The sequence below is a fragment of the Barbus barbus genome (genome assembly GCF_936440315.1).
Source record: "Barbus barbus genome assembly, chromosome: 18".
Lineage (NCBI taxonomy): Eukaryota > Metazoa > Chordata > Actinopteri > Cypriniformes > Cyprinidae > Barbus > Barbus barbus.
The window spans coordinates 3,298,336-3,324,754 of NC_136746.1; the positions used below are offsets into that span (position 1 = coordinate 3,298,336).

Genomic DNA, 26,419 nt, shown 5'->3' on the forward strand with positions numbered 1-26,419 from the left:
GTCCATAGAGCGGTTTGGACGGTATGCAAACTGGAGCTGGTCGAGTGTGTTGGGGAGGCTGGTTTTGATGTTGTGCATGACTAACCTCTCAAAGCACTTCATCATGATTGGAGTCAGTGCTATGGGACGGTAGTCATTTAGACCGGACACAGGTGATTTCTTTGGTACCGGTATGATTGTTGTGGATTTGAAACACGTGGGGACGGCTGCCTGGCTCAGTGAGGTGTTGAAGATATCTGTTAGGACATCTGTCAGCTGTGCAGCACAGTCTCTCAGAACACGGTCAGGTATGTTGTCAGGTCCCGCAGCCTTGCGTGCTTCAATAGATAGGGTCTTCCTTACGTCGGCTGGAGACAGACAGAGCGCCCGGTCGTTGGGAGGTGTGGGCAGTTTTTGTGCAGGTGTGTTATTCTGTATTTCAAACCGTGAATAAAAGTGGTTGAGTGCATCGGGTAGGGATGTGTCCTCATCACAGGCCTGTGGCGGGGGCTTGTAGTCAGTGATGGTCTGAATGGCTTGCCACAGGCTCTGTGTGTCTCTGCTGTCTGTGAAGTGATTGTTGATTTTTTGAGCATATGACCCTTGCTGTTTTGAGGGCTGCTTTATCTCCTGAACTGAATGCTTCATCTCTGGTCTTTAGCAGCCCAAGAACCTCTGCTGTCATCCATGGCTTCTGGTTTGCACATGTGGTGATGGTCTTGGTGACTGTCACATCATCAGTGCACTTTTTGATGTAAGCAGTCACAGTTTCAGTGTACTCATGCAGGACTGTGCGGTTGTTGTAGGTGGCTGCCTCTTTAAACATGTTCCAGTCTGTGTCCTGGAAGCAGTTCAGCAGTGCTGAGGTGGCATTGTCTGGCTATACTGTTATCTGCTTTTGAACCGGTTTGGCAAGTTTTTGCAGTGTATTTTGCAAATTTGCACATAGTTTGTCTTTAAGCATATTAAAAACACAAGACAGACATTTAAAACATGTTAAAGAACTTGATTTTCACCATAGCTAGGTCAGATATTTTTTTAACAATAATGTTAATATTAAAGGTAGCCCTTTAATTATTTTAACAGGAAAGGTAATGTTACAGTACCTTGAGATTTTAAAACTTTTTCCTCCTAGAAATGTAGGTTTTCTGACCAGTTGTTATCTCCGGTGGAGCTGGTCCCTATATTACAGTAGTATCCGAATTTAACAACATCCTGTTAAAACTATTATTCTCTCTGGCTGACAAAGCTTCAAGATGCCAGGAGGGACGCATTTCATATGTGATTAATCCAGACTTCCCATGCATGTTAGCTTCATTAGAAGCCAAGAAAGCCCACTGGTGTTCTTACAAAGCACTATGTTCAATGTGTACCTCAGATTCTAACAGAGTTCTCAAATGCACTCATTTGTGTAAAAGCTCTATCTATAATGCTAAATGTCATTAATGAATGTTATAATCTTGGCTTTTTTTCTGACTGCTCGAACGTGCTCAATGTTAAACAATTTCTTTCTTTCTTTCCTTTTTTTTTTTTTTTTTTTAGGGCATACCTGGTATACCTGGAAATGATGGTCAGAGGGGAATGAAGGTGATGTTTTCTTTTCCTTTTCATGTGGACAATTAGTTTCACATTTGCTGTTGTCTAGAGGTTATGACTTATGCGCTTTTACAAAACTTAGTGAGCTGCATGCATTCTATAGTTTATAAGTCTCACTACTATCCTACCATTAGCTACCCTAAATATATTCAAAATTTAATTTTTTTTTTTTTTTAATAGGGTGAAGCTGGCTTGACAGGGCCAAAAGGAGCCAAAGGTACACCTGGAGACCATGTAAGTAAATCTGAAAATATATAGTAAGCGTTTGAAAAATCATGATAAAGTAAATACAACTTTTCATGGTGCTTCTGATATGTTCAGTGATTTTGGTGCAGTTGTGTCCTAATAGTTAGAGAGTTGGACTTGTGACCCATAGGTTGTGGGTTTAATTCTCAGTACCAAAAATAAATGTAGGTGGGGGAGTGTATGAACAGTGCTTTCTTCCACCCTCAGTACCCATGACTGAGGTGCCCTTGAGCAAGGCACCAAACCCCCAATTGCTCGGAAAAAGAAATTGCATGATCTGTTGCAGAGGTTTAAAGAGTAACAGAAAACCATACTTGAGTAAAAGGACAGATACCTTACAGTGAAAATTTGTCCACTACACTACAAGTCACCAATTCCAAAACAATGTGAGTAAAAGTCTTGAGGATCTGATTTTAACAGTACTTAAGTATTTTACTTATACTAAATATAGGCTCAAAGATGCACTAGTCAAAGAGACATGCCAGTCAAAAACTATAACGTTGTGGAGAAGCTTGGGAAAACAGGCAGAGGCAAGGACCTATGTGCAGGCATTTCAAGGAAAAACTAGAATAAACAAGTCAAAAATCTAATCAAACAAAGAACAGCAAAAAGACATTCAACAACTCACAAAGAACTAAAGAAACACTAGGTTTATACATATATATACGTATGTATATATATATATATATATATATATATATATACATATACGTATATATATTAGGGGTGTAACGATATCACAAACCGAACCGAAAGATCGCGATACACCACCCACTATACGAATCGCAGAACTCTCGTGGCGTACCACGGTACTCTCACGCCCCCTGCTGCCCATTGTTGAGGTTAATGGCACTTATCTCTAACTAACTATTAATTTAAACAAATTTTTCTTTGCTTACATTTGATTAAATTGTATTAGTAATGAATAATAACAGCTTTTTAAATTTCGTTCTAAATATTATATTCTAAAGTTACTGTTTTCCAAGTTCATGTCATTTCATGTGACTTGGGAGTGAGCGTCACACTCGGTTGCTAGTATATGCAGGATGGCTGCTTCACATAGTACTGAAATTGCAGATCCCCCGGACACATTTAAGTCTCCTGTGTGGGAACATTTTGGTTTTCCAGTGGAGTACAGGAATGGAATTTGTGTCGTAGACAAAGCGCACACAATCTGTTGTAACTGGCAGGAAACACATCTAATATGCAAGCGCATCTCCGGAGACTTCACCCCAACATTGATATAAGCGGCACACGTAAGAAGCTTCAAAAACAGGAAACTTTTCCGACTGCCTTTAGAATGAAGCTACAAGCTAACTCTGACTGTGCTCAAACAATAACAAAGGCAATAGGTGTTCCCTTCCAGGAACTCGAGCTGCGTCGAAAGCGCTAGGGGAACGTCTCCAGCGTGACCGCGCTCTGAACCAGAGTGTAATCTGTCCAATGGATGGGCGAGACGTCATAGGCGGGTGACGTCACCGACCGGGAAGCATAAAAGCACGTGCAGTGGAGCCGGCGTTTGCTTTTTGTCATTCAGCAACCGCTACTCTGTCTGTGTGTCTGTCGATTTGTGTTGTGAGTCTTATTAAGTGTTGTTTGTCCTGGCACAATCACTTGAATTTGGCTCCAGCAATATGTGCAAGCACTTGGGCAATAGCAGATCGCATTACGGTCTGTGTGTTCCTCCCTACACACGTTATATCACTGCTGGGGATACACGCACTCTGTGTGTGGTCTGCTTGAGAGCAGAGCACGCAGATTCAGCTCTCGAGGGAGCTGACTGCCCGTTTTGTGCTTGCCCTCTGAAGTGAGCTATCACTAGTGTGGAATGAAGACAGGCGAGCCCCTATCTTCTTCCCTTCCCTAAGACCTGTCCTCCTCCTCCAAGGTGGACATGTCAATGAAACAGTGTTTGCACAAGCATATTATGAGAACGGCGCGCAGTCAGTCTAAAAAAAAAAGGGGCTTATTGTGCTTCTCCCCGCTGTGCATCTTGCATTCCCGCCGCTGCTGAGGCACGGCGGCGAGTGAGATTTCGGGGATCGCAACATGGATCTGGCGAACAGGTTGGAGACGGGTATGCCCTATCTCCTCCTGCATTCCACAGATCTCTCGCTAGGGGAAGCCCGCGTGTGCGGTTCTTTCCCCTTTGAGTGAGAGCTCGCTGTTGCAGCGCACGTAGCCAAGGCGACGCGTGCATTTCTCATTCATATCAGAGAGCGATGCCCGAGTGGAACAGACGCTCGCGAGCTATCTGTTCCCTTGCGTGGTGTTGTCTCTGAAGGCTCGCGGCTGCAGGTCAGGCTGGTGCGTGTTTGCACACCATGGCAGTGTTACAGGCGCACCAAGCTGACGTACCTGCTTAGAGAGCTGGATCAGGGATAGGGTCTCAATTTAATTGAAATATAAGCAGATCTCTGAGCTCCCTAGAAACGCTGTCTGTGGTTGACCCTATCTGACATGAAGGGGAAGATAGGGTCTTCCTCATGGACGCCCCGCTTGCGCCTTCTGGCTTATGTGGGCAGACCCCTCTGGGGCAGATCGGGTGTCCCTCTCCCCCCAGTGCCCTCGGGAGACCAGTCTGCCAACTCTCCCAGAGTTCCAGGGCCCAGCGAGCGATATTCAAAGTTTCTTCCGCCCCGAAGTGTATCGGAGCTGAGAAGCTCGCCACCCCTGCGGTGGTCTCTAGAGCTCCTGGTTCGGCCGTCTTCTGCCGGTCCTCCGCTTCAGGGCACCGAGCTAGCAGCATTAGGTACACCAGAGGCCAGTCTCGAGAGACTGGTTCCCTTAGTAGACCATCTGGCAGCGTGGAAACTACTGCCAATGTTTCTCTTTGGGTCCTGCCTTGCAGGATCTGGTTCTATCAGCCTGATCTTCCTAGGAATGACGCGGGTCTGGTCTCTTGAGGAAGGAGGCCATCGAGGTGGTCCCCCACTTTTAAATCCACGACTGGTTGATTCTAGCTCAATCAGAGCAGGTGAGATGTCGTTCTCACGCACATGAAGGGGTTGAGACTGAACGCCAAGAAAGTGTGCTTTCTCCAGTATAGAGAACCACTTATCTAGGCGTGGTGTGGGATTCGACCACGATGCAGGGATGTATGTCTCCTGCTCGGATCGAGTCGATCCTCACCTCAGTCAAGAGAGTGAAAGAGGGCCAGTCACTCACTGTCAAGCAGTTTCAGAAACTGCTGGGGCTCATGGCAGCTGCGTCCAACGTGATAACTTTTGGCCTGCTGTACATGAGACCCCTACAGTGGTGGCTCAAGACCAAGGGGTTCTCCCCGAGGGGGAACCCGCTTCGCATGATCAAGGTCACGCAGCGATGCCTACGTGCCTTAGACATGTAGAGCCAAGCTTGGTTCTTGTCTTATGGCCCTCGAGCAGGTTATTTCCTAGGTCCCCTCTTCTATACCACGGCCTGTCGTGCTGCAGGCCTTCAGTCCTCCTCCCTTTGGGGAGCCCGACCAGAAGCTTAATTGTATGTGCCAAGCGGGGTCTGCCTGCTTCTAAGCAGACCCTTAGTCGGTGGATTGTGGATACTATTTCTCTGCTTATGAATCCTCAGGAGTATGGCGGCCTCCAAGGCCTTTTTGGCAGGGGTTTCGATGCAGGATATCTGCAATGCTGCGAGTTGGTTCACGCCCCTCACCTTTGTTCGGTTCTATGACCTTGATCTTAGGGCCACTCCGGGCTCTTCTGTTCTTTTGCCCTCGCTGTGCTCCTAGTGATACACACAGGGCAGGTACTTGGAAGTCTGGTGGCATGGGCATTTCATTCCCCTAGCGCTTTCGATGCAGCTCGAGTTCCTGAAGGGAACGTCTCGGGTTACGTATGTAACCCTGGTTCCCTCAAGGGAACGAGACGCTGCGTCTCTAGGCCATACTTCCTATATCCCTGCGAGCGGTTGCTTCATTCCTAGAAGCAAACGCCGGCTCCGCTGCACGTGCTTTTATGCTTCCCGGTCAGTGACGTCACCCGCCTATGACGTCTCGCCCATCCATTGGACAGATTACACTCTGGTTCAGAGCGCGGTCACGCTGGAGGAGTTCCCCTAGCGCTTTCGACGCAGCATCTCGTTCCGTTCAGGGAACCAGGGTTACATACGTAACCCGAGACGTTTTCATGGCGCTAGATATGTGGCTGTTTTCCGTTGTTGAGAACGACGGATTCACACATTTGCTAAGTGTGTTGGAGCCAAGATACCAATTACCGAGCCGACTGCATTTCAGTCAGAATGTGCTGCCTCACCTTTACAGCGAAGTAAGAGCCAAACTAGTGGAGGACCTGAGCAATGCTAAATTCATTGCTTTAACTACGGACGGGTGGACCTCCCGTGCAACTCAGTCTTTCATGACGATCATGGTGCACTACATTACAGACAACTGGGTGATTAAAATTCCCATTCTGCAGACACATGCTGTCTATCTACCTTTCTGACTACTTAAATTGGAGTTATCTCATTTTAGTTTACTCTGTTAAGCTGGCTGCACTAAAGAGAGAAATGTTTTATTCTGACTAGTCTACTTTGGAGGTATTTATTTCATTTTTGTTTACTCAGGTATGCTGACTGCACTAAAAATGTGAAGCCAAAGTTAATAAAGAAAAAGTTAAGTCAAGTTATTGTTGTTGTTATTATTGAGTTAAGTGAATCTATTGTTCCTTAGCATTGCTGGTAAGATAACATGAACCCTACCCTTCTTCTTAGTCATTACTAACAGTTCATTAACAGTTGCTGCTAGTACTCATAGTGAGACTCACATTGACGACACCAACATACTCCAGTGTGGAGCTCAATGTGAAACAAATTCCTGTGAGTCGATGGGATTTGGAATAATTTAAACCAAGCTTTTGTGTGAAAACAATGTAAGTTCTGGATTGACCTGACTAAAGCTTTGTATTATTTATTGTGTCCGTGTTTAAGTGCTGTAATGCATCTACCAACCCAGAAAACATGAAAAAGAACAACAGTAATTTTATTATTTATTTTTATTGGTAAGCCTTTCTTTGCAATCTTGTGAAAAAACGAGCACATCAGATTTCGATCGCGCAAAAGGACATGAAACAAAACTTAGTTTAGTACTCACATGCCGTGTGACAGACGCTTTCTGTGCACGTGCATAGGATGTGTGCACTCACAAAATAGTATATAAGAAGTTTAAACTAATATGGTTTAAAATGCATGATTTCAGCATGATAGAAATGATAATCAAAACCAAACAGATGTTTTAAGCAGAGTTGCGAAAGCAACAAGCTGTAAAAGGGGCCAGGGAACAGCAGCTCATTTGCATTTAAAGAGACATGCACGAAAACAGTGCGTCACTGCTTCCACTCAAAATTGAAATTTTTAAAACAATTTAATAAATAATCTTTGGGGTATTTTGAGGTGAAACTTCACAGACACATTCTGGAGACACTTGAGACTTATATTGCATCTTGTAAAAAGGTCTCCCTTAAATTCAACAAGAAACAGAATGCAAACCCCATTGTACTAATGTATAGTATGTATTTCCAAGTGAAACAAACTATTCAAAAACAAAAACCTTACTTCTTTTTGAAGAAACATTACATTTTAAAGTTCAGAACATCAGTTTGACTGTGTCTGTCTTTCTACAGGGCGAGATGGGATTGCCTGGGATACCTGGTTCAAATGGACAGCCTGGCCCTAAGGTCGCAATTCATGTTTTTGCCCTCTAAATGCAAGATGTCCTTTGTAATGTTGAATTCATATGGAAAACATTATAGATATTGATTACTGAGTTGGAGTCTTTATTACATTATTATAGTGATTTCAAAGCAATTGCAAGACAGATGGTGAAATCCCTTTCTTCTGCCTGCACAGTTTTTCTCAATCGCCTTTCATCATCTGTGTAGACATGCATGTGGATTGCTACATGTGATGTGTAATTTTGCAGAACAAAAGCCATAGCTTATAAATGGTTACAAGCCTTCAAACTTGTTCCGCTTCAAATTGTGTTTTTTAGATTGTGTCCAAGAAAGGAGACAACAGACTATGTCCAGATTTCAAATCTCTAGTGCCGTTACCTTCAGACTTCAGAACGCTAGCCAACAATGCTGTTCTTTATGAGTCATAGACCACTTTATGAGACAAAATTGACATTTTTCATAAAAAAAAAACAGCAGAAGGCAGAAATATGTGCACTGTTACGTGTACTAAATATTCTGAAAAGTTCATGTTCTCGGTGACTTCCAAAGAGAGATTTAACTGTCAACCTTTAACTCAGTTTGGGGCCAGTAAAACTTTTCAGTATTTTTTAAAGCGGTTTCTTCTGCTTATTAAGGCTGCATTTACTGTATTTCACAGTAAAACAATAATGTGAAATATTATTACAATTTAAAATAACTCTTTTCTCTTACTGTGATGACGAAAGTTGATTTTCAGCATCATTACTGCAGTCTTCAGCGTCACACGATTCTTCAGAAATCATTCTAATATGCTGATGTGCTGCATTTTGTGAAAACCATGATATACTTTTCAGGATTATTCAACAAATTTTAGCTTTTATTTGAAATTAGAAGAATAGCTTTTATTTTAAATGTCTTTTGTAACATTATACATGCCACTTTTGATCAAATTAATGCACCCTTGCTGCATAAAAGTAAGGATTTTTGGTTTTAAAAAAATGTTACTGACCTTTTGAATGCTAGTGTATATATATTTAATACTTTTCCCTGCTATATATAAATAAAACACATAAACTGACAGCTGAAAAGTGGTCAAACCACACTAAAGCCATCAAAGTAGACGTAACTAGAACTGGAAGACACTAGTCAAAACCAAATCATTGAACAATTTTTTTAATCCATTTTAGTTTTTTTAATCAATGGCCAGTCGTGGCCTAATGGATAGAGAGTTGGACTTGTAACCTGAAGGTCATGGGTTCGAGTCTCGGGTCTGGCAGGGATTGTAGGTGGGGGAGTGAATAACCAACACTCTCTCCACCCTCAATACCACAACTGAGGTGAGACCCTTGAGCAAGGCACCGGAACCCCCAACTGCTCGCCGGGCGCCGCAGCATTGGCTGCCCACTGCTCCGGGTGTATGTACACTTGGATGCGTTAAATGCAGAGCACAAATTCCGAGTATGGGTCACCATACTTGGCTACACACCACTTCCCCTAGTAAAAAAAAAACAAAACAAAAAAAACAAAGTTAGGTAACCAGCAGAACGATTTAAAAAATAAATTACAAATAAAAAAAGCATGACCTTTGAAGTTAAGACTGGTAAAATCTGCTTGAGGAATCTCTAAATATGCTCAAAATAGCAAGGGAAAACAGTTTGAATATTTGTTCAGTTTCCATGGACTCAGAGCCAGTCAGACTGTTTTATGTACGAAGAGTCACTTTGAATGTCTCTCTGGTCTCTTGTCAATGAAATGGATTTGACTCATCAATTGACAGTGCAGTGATCAAAGAATTAACCTGGTTCACAGATTATATCGCCATCTGCAGTCGGAATTGTTAATCCCACAAATGCATGAGCATGCGAGGTCCTTGATTATGATTTGAAAATGTGTAAGTAGAGTCACATTCAAATTCTGCTATAAAGCAGCTGTTGGAAAGACAGTATTCATATTGTCATTAGTCAGCTCAATAATTCAGTTTTCAAAATAAACTTTTTGCACTTAACTACAGTGGGGAAAAAAACTTGATCCCCTGCTGATTTTGTACGTTTGCACACTGACAAAGAAATGATCAGTCTATAATTTTAATGGTAGGTTTATTTGAACAGTGAGAGACAGAATAACAACAAAAAATCCAGAAAAATGCATTTCAAAAAAGTTATTGATTTGCATTTTAATGAGTGAAATAAGTATTTGACCGCTTCACAAAACATGACTTAGTACTTGATGGCAAAACCCTTGTTGGCAATCAAAGAGGTCAGACATTTCTTGTAGTTGGCCACCAGGGGGCGTATTACAGAAAGATCCTAACTTTAAAATCTTATTTTATCTGTTTGGTAACCATGGTAATTTCAGTTAGGACCACATTTAGGACAAAAGCTATTACAGAAGAGCATTTCCTAAGTGCGTTATCTTATCTTAACTACAGATAGGAAAGGGGCATTACAGAAACCTCCTAACTTGACAAAACCCTAAAAACTGTCTTAACTTTAGGACAACCCCACAGCTGTCCTAACTTCAAAATTATTAGAAAGCTAACGGAAAAACGCTTACAACTGTGCTGTCCGACAATGGCATTACATTTATTAATAGTTGAAAATGAAGAACGAGGATGTTTAATGGTAGAAAGACTCTTGGAGGACCCTGAAGATGAGTTATATTTTGATGACAAAACACTTATAAGTAATTACAGACTGGTGCACAACATATTACAGTTAGCACAGGAACGGTAACCAGCATTATAGAGACCAACAAAAGAGTCACAAAGCATTACTGGTTGTAGTGCAAGTGACTAATGCCTTACGTTTTTTTGCAAAAGGCGATTTTGAAAGTGAAGTAAAAGTTTTTGTTTTCCTCATCAGCAGCTCGGGCAGTGTTGGTTGCTTAATAACAGACCTGAGAGTAGATTGTCGAGCTTGATTATGCCATTTAAGATTTCCTAACTAGAGATAAGATACCATTTTGTAAGATAGGATAAGAATCCCAAATCAAGTTAAGATTTGCTTCTGTAATACGAATTTGCGAAAAATCCTAATTTAACACATCACATCTTAAGTTAAGACCTAAAATAAGAAACTTTCTGTAATACGCCCCCAGGTTTGCACACAATGCAATGGCTTCAATGCCCTGGCCCTGACGGTACATGGCCCCATCCATTGTCCATTTGATGCCGTGCAGTTGTCCTGTCCCCTTAGCAGAAAAAACACACCCAAAGCATAATGTTTCCACCTCCATGTTTGACGGTGGGGATAGTGATAGGCAGCATTCCTCCTCCTCCAAACACGGCGAGTTGAGTTGATGCCAAAGAGCTGGATTTTGGTCTCATCTGACCACAACACTTTCACCCAGTTCTCCTCTGAATCACTGGCAAACTTCAGACAGGCTTGTACATGTGCTTGAGCAGGGGCACCTTGTGGGTGTTGCAGGATTTAAGTCCTTCAGTGTGTTACCAATTGTTTTCTTGGTGACTATGGTCACAGCTGCCTTCAGGTCATTGACAAGATCCTCCCGTGTAGTTCTGGGCTGATTCCTCACCGTTCTCATGATCATTGAAACTCCACGAGGTGAGATCTTGCACGGAACCCCAGTCCGAGGGAGATTAACAGTTATTTTGTGTTTCTTCCATTTGCGAATAATCGCACCAACTGTTGTCACCTTCTCACCAAGCTGCTTGGCGATGGTCTTGTAGCCCATTCCAGCCTTGTGTAGGTCTACAATCTTGTCTCTGACATTCTTGGACAGCTCTTTGGTCTTGGCCATGGTGGAGAGTTTGGAATCTGATTGATTGATTGCTTCTGTGGGCATGTTGTCTTTTATACAGGTAACAAGCTGAGACTCCTAATCTCAGATCGTTACCTGTATAAAAGACACCTGCGAGCCAGAAATCTTGTTGCTTAATAGGGGATCAAATACTTATTTCACTGCAATGCAAATCAATTTATAACTTTTTTGAAATGCATTTTATTCTGTATTTTTTGTTGTTGTTATTCTGTCTCTCACTGTTCAATGTACAAAATCAGCAGGTGATCAAATAATTTTTTTCCCACTGTTCATTTGATAGTTCATAAAATAGAAATAAAAAAGCTTGTACTCACCTTGTATTTTGTCCAATAAATGCTCTCTAGAATGAGAAAGTCTCTCTACCTATTATTAGCAGATAGCAAATGTCAAAAGGCTTTGATACATCCCATCCAGACTTCCTGCTTTAACAGAGAATGTACAAATTCTTACTTGCAAACGTGAATACTCAAACTCAAATTTTCATTAATAGGGCACTAAAGGGGACAGTGGAGAGCCCGGTCAACCAGGACCTCCAGGGCTAGAGGTAAAATCCTATGCAAATTAAACATCATCAGATGGGTGAATGAAGATGACACATGCATGATAGACTGCAAGAGTTATTATCTTTACAATTATGTGGGTTTTTTTTTGTTTTTTGTTTTTTTTATCTAGGGTAAGCCTGGAGAACCTGGGGCAGCTGGCCAACCAGGGCATCCAGGAATGCCAGGATTACCGGGACTGAAGGTAAATTATCAATCCCAGCTCCGAAAGATTAATCATATGTGACCCTGGACCACAAAACCTGTCAAGGGTGAGGGTCAATTTGTTTCAAATTGAGATTTATATTTTCCATTGATGTATGGTTTGTTAGGATAGGACAATAGTTAGCCAAGATACAACCATTTGAAAATCTGGAATCTGAGTGTGCAAAAAATCTAAATACTGAGAAAATCGCCTGTCCAAATAAAGTCCTTAGCAACACATATTACTAGTCAGAAATTAAGTTTTGATATATAGGAAATTTACTAAACAGAAATTTACAGAAAAATGGATAATTTTGACCCATACAATGCATTGTTGGCTATTGGTACAAATATACCCCTGGGACTTACGACTGGTTTTGTGGTCCAGGGTCACATATTATATCTGGGCTTTGGATGCCTCGGACATTTACTAAACGTCCTGAAAATGATTTTGTTACTGTATCCAAATTACATTTATTTCTTCTGATTTAATGAGAAAGAAAACTCTGACATTGCTTTTTTGGTCAGTCTTGGTGGTAAAAGCCCACGTTATGGTGAGCACATTTTCCAAGTGTAGCTCTATTAACTTTTGCAAGGTAATGATCATTTCTGCCACGGCAAACAAAAAAGCATTCATGAAAATGTTGCTTGTGGTTTACAAGCATTGGCCGCTTTCAGTGAAACTAAATGAATTATCTACAGCTGTTTTTAAATTTAGAGCTAAATCTTAATTGCTGTTGGTTTGCTCTCTGTGTTAGAAGTGGCAATTTTGTTATGAATCTAACATTCAAAATGACTGTATAGAGTTTTTAAAATAATCTGAAATATGGTAAAATAATAGCAGTAACTGCCCAACACATGGTACTGTACACGTGATAGACTTCATAGAAGCTCATTTAATCTTTGAAGTTTTTCAAGTTTCAGTTTAATTCAGTGATTTATGACAAGTTAAGAGGTATACACAAATCACATGTACAGTTTGAAACCACTAGTGGAAATGCAATACTTTCACATTTATTAATTTTGCAGATGCTTTTATCTATAGCGGCTTACTTATGAAGAATACAACAAGCGATCATCTCAAGGAGGCAATACCATGAGATGTGCTAGCAATACAAAGGTCCGCACATCGTTCAAAATACTGCAAGCTAGAACAGGAAGGGATAGTGAATAATAGTGAAAGGATAGAATTTATTTATTTTTTTTTCTCAGCAGGATGCAGTTAAGTGCTGACAGTAGAGATGAGTTTGCAGCTGTTTCTTGAATATTGCCAGGGGAAGGATTTGGAAGAACATTCCAACAGTAAGGAACAGTGAAAGAAAACATTCTGGAAAGTAATTTAGTGCCTCTCTGTGAGGGTAGCTACTATCAGGTGTCACTCACTTGCCGACTTCAGGCTTCTAGAGTGAATGTAGATTCGTAAGATTTAAGTTAAATGTCTTGAATGTGTGGGCTTTTTTGGGCTCTTTGAAGACCAGTCCTGCTGCTGTGTTCTGCATCATTTGTAGAGGTTTGATTGTGCATGATGGAAGTCCAGCCAGAGGAGCATTGCAGTGGTCCAGCCTAGACATGACAAGGCACTGGAAGTTGTGCAGCATGCTCCATTAGAAAGAGCCTGATCTCCCTGATGGTGTGCAATGCAAATATGCGCGATCGTGCTGCTGTTGTTGTTGAGCTGGTCATCAAAGATTACCCCAAGATTTCTGCTTGATCTTGATGGGATTATTGTTGATGATTTTAGCTGTGTGGTGAAATTGAGATTGACAGGAAAGATGGAAGATCTATGTCTTTGCTAGGCTGAGCTGAAGGTGTTATACTTTCATCCATGCCAAGAGGTCTGCTTCGTAGTTACCGCGGAATTGTCTAGTCAAAATGAGAATGACAGCTGTGTATCAGCATCATATACAATGTTGTTGTTGTCGTTGTTTTTACTAATTATATTGTGAGCATAGTAATTTGTCTCAGTATTTTTGAGAAAAAAAAAAAAAGTGGGTCAACATGGTAGCTCAGTGGGTAGTCATGTTGCCTTTCAGAAAGAGCCAGGATGCATTTCTGTGTGGAGTTTGCATGTTCTCCCTGTGTCTGTGTGGGTTTCCTGCAGATGAGTAGGCAATACATAGGTAAAAAATTGCTAGGAGAGGCAAGGTTCTATGATTGCATGGAGCAGTTTCAGAGTCTTTTGGGCTTAAAAGTGGGGGAAGAAGACATAAATATGGGCTTGAAATTGCAAGTGGTTTCATAGGGTTGGAAAAAGCACCTTCAATCTAAACTCTCATGTTAGCCTATATATATGGTAACACTTTCGATAGTCCACTTTAGACATTCTGCTAAAAGTAAGTAACTTTGCACCTAAATGTCAACTAGCAGTCATTAGAGTATTAGTAGAATGTCTGCTTAATATCTTGTAACACTTTATTTTGATGGGTCCACGGCATACAACATACTGACTATGAGAACTTTGCACCTATATGTCAACTTATTCTACTAATCCTAAACCTACCCTAACAGTTTACTCTGAGAGTTAGTGGATGTGTAGTTGCAAATTAATGAGAATTAGTTGACATGTAGTTACAAAGTTACTTATAGTTAGTAGAATGTTTAAAGAGAGATTTAAAGAGAGAGAGAGAGCTTGTGGTCCTAATAACAACTTTTTTAATTCAAGATTTTATTACTACTAATATAGGCATTAAGATCAGATACACAGATTGAAAGGTCAGAATTTATTTTGTTGTTGTTGTTGGTAATATTGAATTTTCTCCAATCTGGTCAGTGGATTCCAGTCTCTTTAAAAAAACAGTTTAAACTTTTCCAGCCTGGTGTGCATCAGCAACTTTTTTGAGTGGTCCTCAGAAATCTCTTTGATGGAAACCTTGTGAGATGAGGACCAGTCTTAAATTCCAGGTTTAAAAGAAAGATCTGTGTATTGTTTGTTTATTTGGATTCTCTTCTAGTTATAGGAATTAGGTCAAATTTATGCAGAAATTTCTATTGCTACTGTATTTATTGTATTATATAAATCTTTATTTTTTTCTTTTTTTTCTTCACTGTTTTCTTCAAACCGTACTGTGAAATGTATTACAGGGTCAAAGAGGAGAAGCTGGTGAAAGAGGAGTAGACGTAAGTAAACCATTTACTGTAATAATGAACTTAATGTGTATATCTGGACTGTCAAATTAAAATATATTATTTATAGCTAGTTATGGTTTACTGACATATTGCTAAAGCTAAATATTAGGATTTTGGTAGAAATGTATAGGCATAATGAATCTGGGGGAAAACACTGTCTTCCTCTTAAGATGGAATAAAATGCCCAAAAAACCATCATACATTCTTTGTTATATGTGATTATAGTGAATGTTTTCAAATGTCTTTTGGCTTGTATTCCCATGGAAAATGTGGCCATTTCTGAGTTCTTCTTTGTACCATAAAAACACAGCTGAAATGCATGCATGTAAACTTTTGTCAGATTTAATTACTGAATGCTTAGCATGACATGTTATGTCTAAGATGTTGCTTCTGGGAGCCTTGCCTTCGTGTCGCTGTAGTAGAGGCCTATGATTTCCGCCATGTGGAAAACGAAATCCAGTTAAAAATAATGTGGAATGTCATGGAATTTGGCAAAATTTGGAAGAATAAATAAAATGTATGGCTGTAGACTTAATTGAATAATAATATGAACTAGTGTTTCATAAGGCTCTATTATGGTTAAAAATGGAATAAATAATTAAATTGTTTTATGAATTCAATTGATTAGTCATCCAGTTTGATTATTAAAATTGAATTAACACGTTAGAAACAGATTCCAGAAGAATAAAAATGGGAAACAAAAATTTGGGAAAAATAAAACAATCTGATAGAGCTGTATAATCATAATATCTGATATCTCTGATGAGAAGGATTAACATTTATTTTAGCACTAGCTTTCAGTGAACAATTCGTTGTCAGTATTATTAATATAATAGCTGAAATTAATTTTCCAAGATTTCAGGTACCTAAAAGTACTCAAGAAGTAGCCCGTGTTGCATACAATATGAGTGATTTTATTGAATATGCTTATATGTTCATGAACTTAAGATGTTTGAACCTACATATTTATATGTCTGTTTTACTAAAACATGCTTATGCAATTGAACAGGGGATGAGAGGTGAAAAGGGAGATTATGGGCGACCTGGTGTTCATGTAAGTTTCATATATGTGTGTCTAAAAAAAACTACCGTCTATTCAGTTTTGCACATTAAAGAATTAGAAACCAAATAAATAAAAATAAATGCTTTAATAGTAAGAAGTAGCATGAATTTCTGTATCTGAAATTACAGAATCAACCACAAGGTGGTGGAGTTCTTGATAGTAACAAAGTGCTTTATAGCCATATTGTAAGTGCAAGGTGTTTTTTATAACACAGTGCATACAGTATGGTAGTTCATTTAAAGTGTAAGCATAACATATTGTTTATTCGGTGGGTCAATATTTTGTTCAATATTTTACTCAGGTATATGGAACTACAATGACAGCAAACATATACTATACAATTTTTTTTGGATATACTACAAAATCTCCTAGTATCACTGAATAACAGTATATTTAAAATGTACTCGTTCGTATGGACTGAACAATTAATAAACAAATGTATTCAAAATGTTTACTTGCATCACTATCTACTGCATCTCCAGCATTTTTTGAGGTGTTTGATCAATCAATTTTCTGGCAGTTCTAAGAAGAATTAGCATTGCATATCATTTTGCCAAATCATACGGTTGCGTTGTAAAAAGTATAGTTGTGTTATTGCTTTGAAGCTGTTTTGTAATGAAGTTCTTACTTCTTACAGTTCTGACTTCTCTCTTCATAAACAGGGTTTACCCGGGCCAGCTGGCCAGAAAGGAGAGGTGGGCGAATCTCTGATCTGAATCCAAATTCCCCATTAGCTGTACTGTGAGTGTGTTGAGTTGTATTTGTGTGGGTGTCAGAAAGGGACATCAGGAGAGCCCGGTCAGAGGGGTCAGATCGGCCATCAGGGGCTCCCTGGACAGACAGGACAGACAGGACCCTCGGGGCCCAGAGGACTAAGTGGAGAAATAGGCCTCCCGGGACCACCTGGACCGGAAGGACGACCTGTAAGTATTGTGTTTCCAAATAACTATAGGGTACAATGGGGCTAAAGGCCCACATTAAGAAAAAATGTGCTAATCACTGCACCTAAAATGTATAATTGCAGAAAAATTTATATATATGTTGTATTGAACATTAATGGAGCAACAGATTTTGTGTGAAAATAAATCATTCAAGTTGTTTATTTATTATTATTTTTAAATGTTATAAATGTATGAGGTGGCAAGGGGGGCCTTTTACCCCACACATGGGGTAAAAGGCCCACCAGCATGGGGTAAAAGGCATACGATATTGATACAAATAATTAAGCTAAAATAATGTTTTTTTGGTAACACTTTAGAATAAGGTTCCATTTATGAACATTAGTTAATGTATTAACTAACATGAACAAACAATGAACAATGCATTTATTACACTATTTATGAAACGTTGTTAATGTTAGTTAATAAAAATACAGTTGTTCATTGTTTACTCATGTTAGTTCACACTACATTAACTAATGTTAACAAACACAACTTGTGAATTTAATAATGCATCAGTAAATGCTGAAATTAACATTAACTAAGATTAATAAATGCTGTAGAAGTATTGTTCATTCTTAGTTCATGTTTACTAATGTTGTTAACTAATGTTAATAAATGGAACCTTATTCTAAAGTGTTACCTTTTTTTTTAATTTTTTATATAATGTATAAGTTAAAGGAACAGTTCACCCAAAAATGAAAATTCTGTCATTATTCACTCATCCTCAAGTAGTTTCAAACCTGTATGAATGTCTTTATTCTGCTGAACACAAAGGAAGATATTCTGAAGAATGTGGGAAACAGAGCAGTTCTGGGGCACCATTGACTTCCATAGTATTTTTTTCCAACTATGGAAGTCAATGGTGCCCCAAAACAGCCTGATTACAAACTTTCTTCAAAATATCTTCCTTTGTGTTCAGCAGAACAAAGAACTTCATACAGGTTTGGAACTACTTGAGGATGAGTAAATGATGACAGAATTTTCTTTTTTGGGTGAACTGTTCCTTTAATACTTGCGCTAAGCAATTACTTTAGCAAAGTTTGTACTATTTTCAGCTTATTTTGAAAATTATTGTTCAATAAATATACTGTCATTAAAATATGTTAATAAAAACATATTTTAAAATACAGAAACAAAATAATTTTAATAAGTAAAGATTCTGAAAGTATTGAAGGAGATCCAATAATAATTGAATACATATTTGCAGTAGTAACAACATATGATATTTTATTATCTGAAATAATTAATATCATGTTTTTAAATACGATGGCTTCATTCTAAACATGGTGATTATCTCTAATATGGACACCCAACATAATATATGATATTTACCATCTGAATCTAACCATGTCATGTCAACAAATGGAAAAGAAAGCCATCTATTAATTATCATGTTAATTACTGTGCGCCTTTAGCCCCAATAGCAGGGACGCTTTTTACCCCAAATACCTAGTCTCGCGTAGCCAGACCTTCAGCCGTCTGAAGGTCTGGAATATATGGCCATTTTCATTGGCCAAGGCCCGCCCATGAGGCCGTTTGACTGACATGTCAAACAACCAGTCATAGTTCGTTTCGTTTAGTGTCACGTTTAGGGCTGTGGAAATGTCGCCACAATAACAAACTGGTGTGTGAAACTCTCACATGTATTTTAAAGATTATATGCCACGAAACATTAAATATTTCACATACTTTTGAAAATCCAGCGTTTAGTTGACCCTGATAAGCGTTCGTTGTCATATTTGTAAACACTACACCTTTCTTCTTTTGCGAGGGAGTTTGGCGCCACGACTTCTTTGTTTCCCGCGGACCGAATTTAAACGTGACACTCGCGTCTCCCGGAAATCCGGTTTAATTCAACCAGTCAGATGACGACTTCGACTTCGTTTCCAGAAAAGTGTGCCATATGCATCAGATGTTTAGCCAACGGTCCTTGGGCGTGACGTCTGAGGCTGAGACTACCAAATACCATACTTTTACATATTCTTTCGTTATTTAAAAACTGTTGCTTTATCTTAAACTAAACTGAAAATCATAAAGAAGACATTTGTCTCAAAATATATGTATTCATTTTAGTGATTCTCATTTGCTACTTAAACCTACAACATTTTAAAAAATCAACTTTGTGCTGCTGCGCGATCGCGTCAAAGATCAGACAAATATATACCTGCATCTTGAAAAGCTGATGTTTTGGAAAGTGCTACGCCACGTTTTTGTGCCATCTAGTGGTTTAGATGGAAATAATATCAAAGGCCCCTTTAGCAGGTTGTACCCTATTGTGCAATGTGTTGTACTGTAGCCTTCTTCTGCAATAAGATAATCTAGTCAATGGAGGATAAAATGTTGCATAGACAATTAAAAAGACACTCTTGATCCAATGATGATATGCATTTTCACAGGGCAGAGAGCTGTCTGCGCAACATATTCAACAGATATGCAGAGATGTCCTTCGATGTGAGTACCCAAAATGGTCTATCAGTAATGCCCTATAGCATTTTAATATATTGTATAAATACATGCATGTGGACATTCCTGCAGTCAGCATGCCAATTGCACGCTCCCTCAAAACCTGCGACATCTGTGGCATTGTGCTGTGTGATAAAACTTCACATTTTAGAGTGGCCTTTTATTGTGGCCAGGCTAAGGCACACTTGTGCAATAATCATGCTGTCTAATCAGCATCTTGATATGCCACACCTGTGGGGTGGATGGATTATCTCGGCAAAGGAGAAGTGCTCACTAACACAGATTTAGACAGATTTGTGAACAATATTTGAGAGAAATAGGCCTTTTGTGTACATAGAAAAAGACTTAGACCTTTGAGTTTTGAGTTCAGCTCATGAAGAATGGGGGCAAAAACAAAAGTGTTGCATTTATAATTTTGGTCAGTGTAGTTACATGTAACGGAATTACATAATTTAATTACAAAATAAAAGTAATTCTAATTAGTTACAGTTACTAAGAAAAAATGTGTAATTAAATTACAGTTACTTATGGACATGTTAAGGATTACAAAGGGGGTTACATCTGATTTTTTCACACACACTCCCACATACAGATTTAATTGATTTCTTTCATAAAATGCAGTGACTGCTCTAAAATATGAAACACCAATGTTTCAGAAGTTTATAACATGCCTATCTGATACCTCTTATACGTATTTCCTATATGAACAGTCAACATTAGATTCCAGTGTTTCCTGTCATAGCTATGCAAAGATTTGATTTAAAAAACAATATCATAGCTATTAATCTATTTCTTGTTATGATTTTAAATCTGTACCTCAGAATGATTTTAAAGTAAGTCTGATTTTATGGGGGCTGTGCTTCAAACGGGACATCAAATGCTCATTTTCCACAAGTTGGTATGATTCTTTAGGGTCTTCTTAAAATGGTCTTAGTGGTCATGTATAACAACACCCTTTTTACCAGCTCTGTTCACAGCGACTCATTTCGGTGCATAATTTACATGCTAATGAGCTCTGATCACCCCGCCCCTCTCTTCTGTGGAAGAGCAAAGGCAAATAATCATAAAAAATAAAAAGTGTGAGACTTACTTCTTCTGGAGGTGCAGCTGGATCATGAACAATTGTTACTGATCCATCCTTGAGTTTTAACTTTTTAACAAAATCTGCCTTGAATTGTCCATCATTCAGAAAGCAGCCTGGTGTAAAATGATTTGCGCAGACATAAACGAATTTAGTGAAAGTGAAGTGAAGTGACATGTGGCCAGATATGGTGACCCATACTTGGAATTTGTGCTCTGCATTTAACCCATCCAAGTGCACACACACAGCAGTGAACACACACACACATATTGCTGCGGCGCCCGGGCAGCAGTTGGGGGTTCGGTGCCTTGCTTAAGGGTCTCACCTCAGTCATGCTATTGAAGGTGGAAGAGAGCACTGGTTATATAGGTTTTTGGAGGAAGGGCGGCACGGTGGCTCAGTGGGTAGCACTGTTGCCTCACAGCAAGAAGGTCCCTGGTTTGAGTCCCGACTGAGCCAGGATGTCTTTCTGTGTGGAGTTTGCATGGGTTTCCTCCGGGTGCTCCGGTTTCCCCCACAATCCAAAGACATGCAGTATAGATGAATTGGACGAAGTAAATTGGCCGTAGGGAGTGTGTGAGTGAGTTTGTGTGTCCCAGCACTGGGGTTGCATGTGCACTCTCAGGGCTGGGTTGCGGCAGGAAGGGCATCCGGTGTAGGATGCCCATCACGGCAGTAGAGGCGGCACAACTATAACGACGTGAATAATCTCACCCACTCTAAAACGGTACTAAACTTCAGTGGAAACGCAAACCGAGCCATGCCGTACAGTACTGAGTCGTGCCGAGGTGAGTCCTACCACGTAGTGGAAAAGCGCCAATAGTGGAATGTTTTAAGCTTCCAGTTTCTGAACTCCTCATTAATCTTTAAAAACACACAGCAGCATCTTTGTTTCCTGCAAGACCTTAAGAAAACTCATCTTTATCCCAGGATAATGTTTGATTTTGACTGCACTATCATCAAGAGTATACTTACCAACTGCATCTCAATGTGGTATGGCAATTGTTTAGTATCGGACCATAAGGCACTCCAGCGAATGGAGAGAACTGCCCAGTAGATCACCAGTACTCAATTGCCAACAGTCAAGAACATTTACAAACATTCCTTCTTGAGAAGGGAGAATGGGATTATAAAAGGTGCATCCCATTCCAACAATGATCTGTTCATTCTCATTCCATCTCACAAGTACTATAGTATCCTACAGTCCCACAGCAGCTGGCTCAGGAAGAGTTTCTCCACTGAGGCTGTGACCCTGTTACTCTTTGCCATGAGACATTGTTACCACTTACCTCTTTACTGTCTCAGCTTTATTTATTTATTTTTTTATTTTGCATTAGCTGACCATCTTTCAGTGTTCATAGTATTTATTAATATTGTGCATTCATCCAGCTGAACATGCATTGTTTATATTGTCCAGTTGTCCAGTTAATGGTCCAGGGTGACTTAGTCTGATAAGGATTCACTAAGCTATATAACAAATTTAATTGCCAAAAATTACTCCTATTGAAGTGTTTTTGTTCAAGAAACTCTCCTGTTTATTGCCTTGATTTTGTGTATAAAACTTTAAATTAGTTTTGTTGTTTTCTGGAGGGAGTCCTCATTTTTGCAACATGACATTTTATCACTTTAATTGGAAAATCCTATTTCCCTAATCAATTTTGATGGGGTTTTTTTTGTTTCGTTTTTTTAAATTAATTTAAAAAGTAATTTGTCAACCAGAGTTCCTGGAACATTATTCAAAGAAAGCGCAATATGTCTTCTATGTAAAGAGAAATAACTGAATTTATTCAATCTTAGAAGGGGTTACTTATTTGCAGTCATGGCCAAAAATATCGGCACCCTTGGTAAATATGATCAAAGAAGGCTGTGAATATTAATCTGCATTGTTAATCTTTTTGATATTTTATTTAAAAAAATCACAAAAATCTAACCTTTCATTGGATCATAGGAATTTAAAATGGGGGGGGGGGAATATCATTATGAAATAAATGTTTTTCTCTAATACACATTGTGCCACAATTAACAGGACCTTTTTATTCAATACTTTTTGAAACCTCCGTTTGCCACTTTAACAGCTCTAAATTTTCTCCTATAATGCCTGATGAGGTTAGAGAACACCTGACAAGAAATCAGAGAACATTCCTTCATCCAGAATCACTCCAGACACTTTTGATTTAGATGTTGGTGCTTCTTCTCTTCAGTTCACCTCACTCATTTTCTACAGGGTTCAGGTCAGAGGACTGGAATGGCCATAGCAGAAGCTTGGTTTTGTGCTCATTGACCCATTTTTGTGTTGTTTTTGAGGTTTGTGTTTGGATTATTGTCCAGTTGGAAGATACAAACATGGCCATTATAAGATTTCTAACAGAGTCAGTCAGTCACCCTCCCAAACAACATGTGGTGATGTAGGTGCTGTTTGACAATTTTTTAAAAGGTTTTCTGACCCCGAGACTCAAATATTTTCTGCATTTCTCCAGCTGTGGTCCTTGGAGAGTGTTTAGCCACTCAAACTCTCCTTCTCATCGTGCATTAGGACGATATAGACACACGTCCTCTTCCAGGCAGTTTCGTAACATTATATGATGATTGGAAATTCTTAATTATTGCCCTGATGGTGGAAATATGAATTTTCACTGCTCTAGCTCTTTTCTTAAAGCCACTTCACTGAAGCTCAATTATCTTTTGCTGCACATCAGAAATATATTATTTGGTTTTGCTCATTGTGATGGATGATTAAGGGAATTTGGCTTTGCTATTTATATTTCTGTGAAACTGGAAGCCATGCCTGTATAATTTCATGTTCATAATCACCCTGGAGTGCTCAAAATTGTGAATATGAATGGGAATATATATAGATATTTTACTCATAAGTAATTTCTAGGGGTGCCAATAATTGTGTCTAACGTGTATTTGAGAAAAACATTTATTTCATAATGATATTTACCCCTATTTTAAATTCTTATCATCCAATGAAAGGTTAGATTTTTGCCAACCCAGTAAATGCAGGTGAAAATAAACTGTGGCATGTAACACAAACTCAGACACCAATTTGCCCAGTTGTGATTCATAAATTACATCCTCCAACCAGGAGAATCCGATATTAGCAAAAAAAAAATTGTAGTAAACAATTGTGATTTTATTAAAACTGAAAGCCATTCAATCTTTCAGAAGCAGATTTAATAATAAATACAGTATATTTGAATGACTTTTAAAATCTGATTTATTTCTGTTATTTTTATTTTGGGTAGTAGAAGTTCTCAATAGCTGGTAAGTTTATAGCTAAATTTAGAAACCAAATTGTCTGGTTAGTGAAAAGAAAAGTTCATTTCAAACACTGAATGTAAATATTCAGTAGAAATAAAGGCTTCTGGGCCAGAGGCATTCCTGTATCTTATGTTTTTCTTTATTTTTGTTTTTTTGTTACAGCTGAGATTCCTGCTCTACTATTGAGTAGCCAACACAGTCATCATAGAAGCTGTGAACACTGCTACACACGAGTGGGACCTCCAGGGCCTCCAGGACCACCAGGTCCTCATGGCTCTCGAGGATTTCCAGGTTTATCTGGTTCTAATGGGCTGCAAGGTCAGCGGGGTTTACCTGGGTGGCCTGGTGTCTCTGGCATGAAAGGTACAGGCATGCTACACACATCACACCATGTATATAGGGCTGTATATTGTCTCAGATAGTTCACAGAAATTCATTAGTATACTAATTGGTTTGTCAGTATTATTGTTATACTATTAGTATGTCTACAACTGCATATCCCTTAAGGAACAAAAATCTATGGGAATATACTGCAAAATATAATGGGATGTATTACATAATACATTTCCATATATTATAAACTAGTGCTTACATTTTTCAATATATGCATTGACAATATATGGCTATATATTGATATGTACAAATATATTTAGAAAATATAGCTGCAAGCAGTGATTACTGGGGTTCAAGCACTTTAAGGCCTTTATTTCATCTAAGCTGTCATGGTCTAGGCCAACCTGAAAGTTTGGACTGACATTAAAACACATCCACGATGAAGAATATTGCAAAACAAAAATACTCAACCTGAAATGAAAGGGTTTAAGGGTTTAATAATACTAAATACAAAGTGTACTTGCATACATGAAAACACATTTTGTTATAGAAATAGAGTTTAAAAGATAGGTAACAAAATGCTTACTGCAAGTCTTGTCTTTATAATGCAATTTTCAGGTCTCACTGTAATCATAATTTGTCATAATTGCAAAATGTGATTCCTCAATGTAAATGAAGTGGTAAACTTTGGCAAAATGTGATGTTAAATGTTATCATAGTGTCTTTATAATTTATAGACATGAATACAAATGGCAAACCTGTAAAAGGAGCTATATCAGTGAGAAGAATGAGCCAGTTAGTGATCCTCTGCTGCCATCTAGTGTTTATGAAGGTTTTTAAAAGTTTGGAGCTTTGATTTAGGATTTATAGGGTTTTGGAGACACTATACAAGGAGACATTATACATATATACATACAAATCCGATTCCAAAAAAGTTGGGACACTGTACAAATTGTGAGTAAAAACAGAATGCAATGTGGAAGTTTCAAATTTCAATATTTTATTCAGAATACAACATAGATGACATATCAAATGTTTAAACTGATCATTTTAAGGGAAAAATAAGTTTATTTTAAATTTCATGGCATCAACACATCTCAAAAAAGTTGGGACAAGGCCATGTTTACCACTGAGTGGCATCCCCTCTTCTTTTTATAACAGTCTGCAAACGTCTGGGGACTGAGGAGACAAGTTGCTCAAGTTTAGGAATAGGAATGTTGTCCCATTCTTGTCTAATACAGGCTTCTAGTTGCTCAACTGTCTTAGGTCTTTGTCGCATCTTCCTCTTTATGATTTGTTTCTATGGGTGAAAGATCTGGACTGCAGGCTGGCCATTTCAGTACCCGGATCCTCCTTCTACGCAGCCATGATGTTGTAATTGATGCAGTATGTGGTCTGGCATTGTCATGTTGGAAAATGCAAGGTCTTCCCTGAAAGAGAGAACGTCTGGATGGGAGCATATGTTGTTCTAGAGCTTGGATATACCTTTCAGCATTGATGGTGCCTTTCCAGATGTGTAAGCTGCCCATGCCACACGCACTCATGCAACCCCATACCATCAGAGATGCAGGCTTCTGAACTGAGCGCTGATAACAACTTGGGTTGTCCTTGTCCTCTTTAGTCCGGATGACACGGCGTCCCAGTTTTCCAAAAAGAACTTCAAATTTTGATTCGTCTGACCACAGAACAGTTTTCCACTTGCCACAGTCCATTTTAAATAAGATGCCACAGTCCATTTTAAATAAGCCTTGGCCCAGAGAAAACGCCTGCGCTTCTGGATCATGTTTAGGTATGGCTTCTTTTTTGACCTATAGAGTTTTAGCCGGCAACGGCGAATGGCACGGTGGATTGTGTTCACCGACAATGTTTTCTGGAAGTATTCCTGAGCCCATGTTGTGATTTCCATTACAGTAGCATTCCTGTATGTGATGCAGTGCCGTCTAAGGGCCTGAAGATCACGGGCATCCAGTATGGTTTTCCGGTCTTGACCCTTACGCACAGAGATTGTTCCAGATTCTCTGAATCTTTGGATGATATTACGCACTGTAGATGATGATAACTTAAAACTCTTTGCAATTTTTCTCTGAGAAACTCCTTTCTGATATTGCTCCACTATTTTTCGCCGCAGCATTGGGGGAATTGGTGATCCTCTTGCCATC

At 39.1% G+C, this 26,419-nt stretch overlaps 1 protein-coding gene across 1 annotated transcript in view; it reads left to right on the plus strand.

Annotated features, from left to right (window-relative positions):
• The window catches only part of LOC306883965 (uncharacterized protein), a 116,430-nt gene that overhangs the window by 74,323 nt on the left and 15,688 nt on the right, over positions 1-26,419 (plus strand). The window contains exons 17-27 of the mRNA XM_079439518.1: positions 1,522-1,566; positions 1,756-1,809; positions 7,437-7,490; positions 11,737-11,790; positions 11,919-11,990; positions 15,071-15,106; positions 16,125-16,169; positions 16,841-16,873; positions 16,955-17,101; positions 19,516-19,570; positions 24,090-24,290. Coding sequence (XP_079295644.1) covers positions 1,522-1,566; positions 1,756-1,809; positions 7,437-7,490; positions 11,737-11,790; positions 11,919-11,990; positions 15,071-15,106; positions 16,125-16,169; positions 16,841-16,873; positions 16,955-17,101; positions 19,516-19,570; positions 24,090-24,290 — 796 coding nt within the window. The remainder of the gene's footprint in view (positions 1-1,521; positions 1,567-1,755; positions 1,810-7,436; positions 7,491-11,736; positions 11,791-11,918; positions 11,991-15,070; positions 15,107-16,124; positions 16,170-16,840; positions 16,874-16,954; positions 17,102-19,515; positions 19,571-24,089; positions 24,291-26,419) is intronic.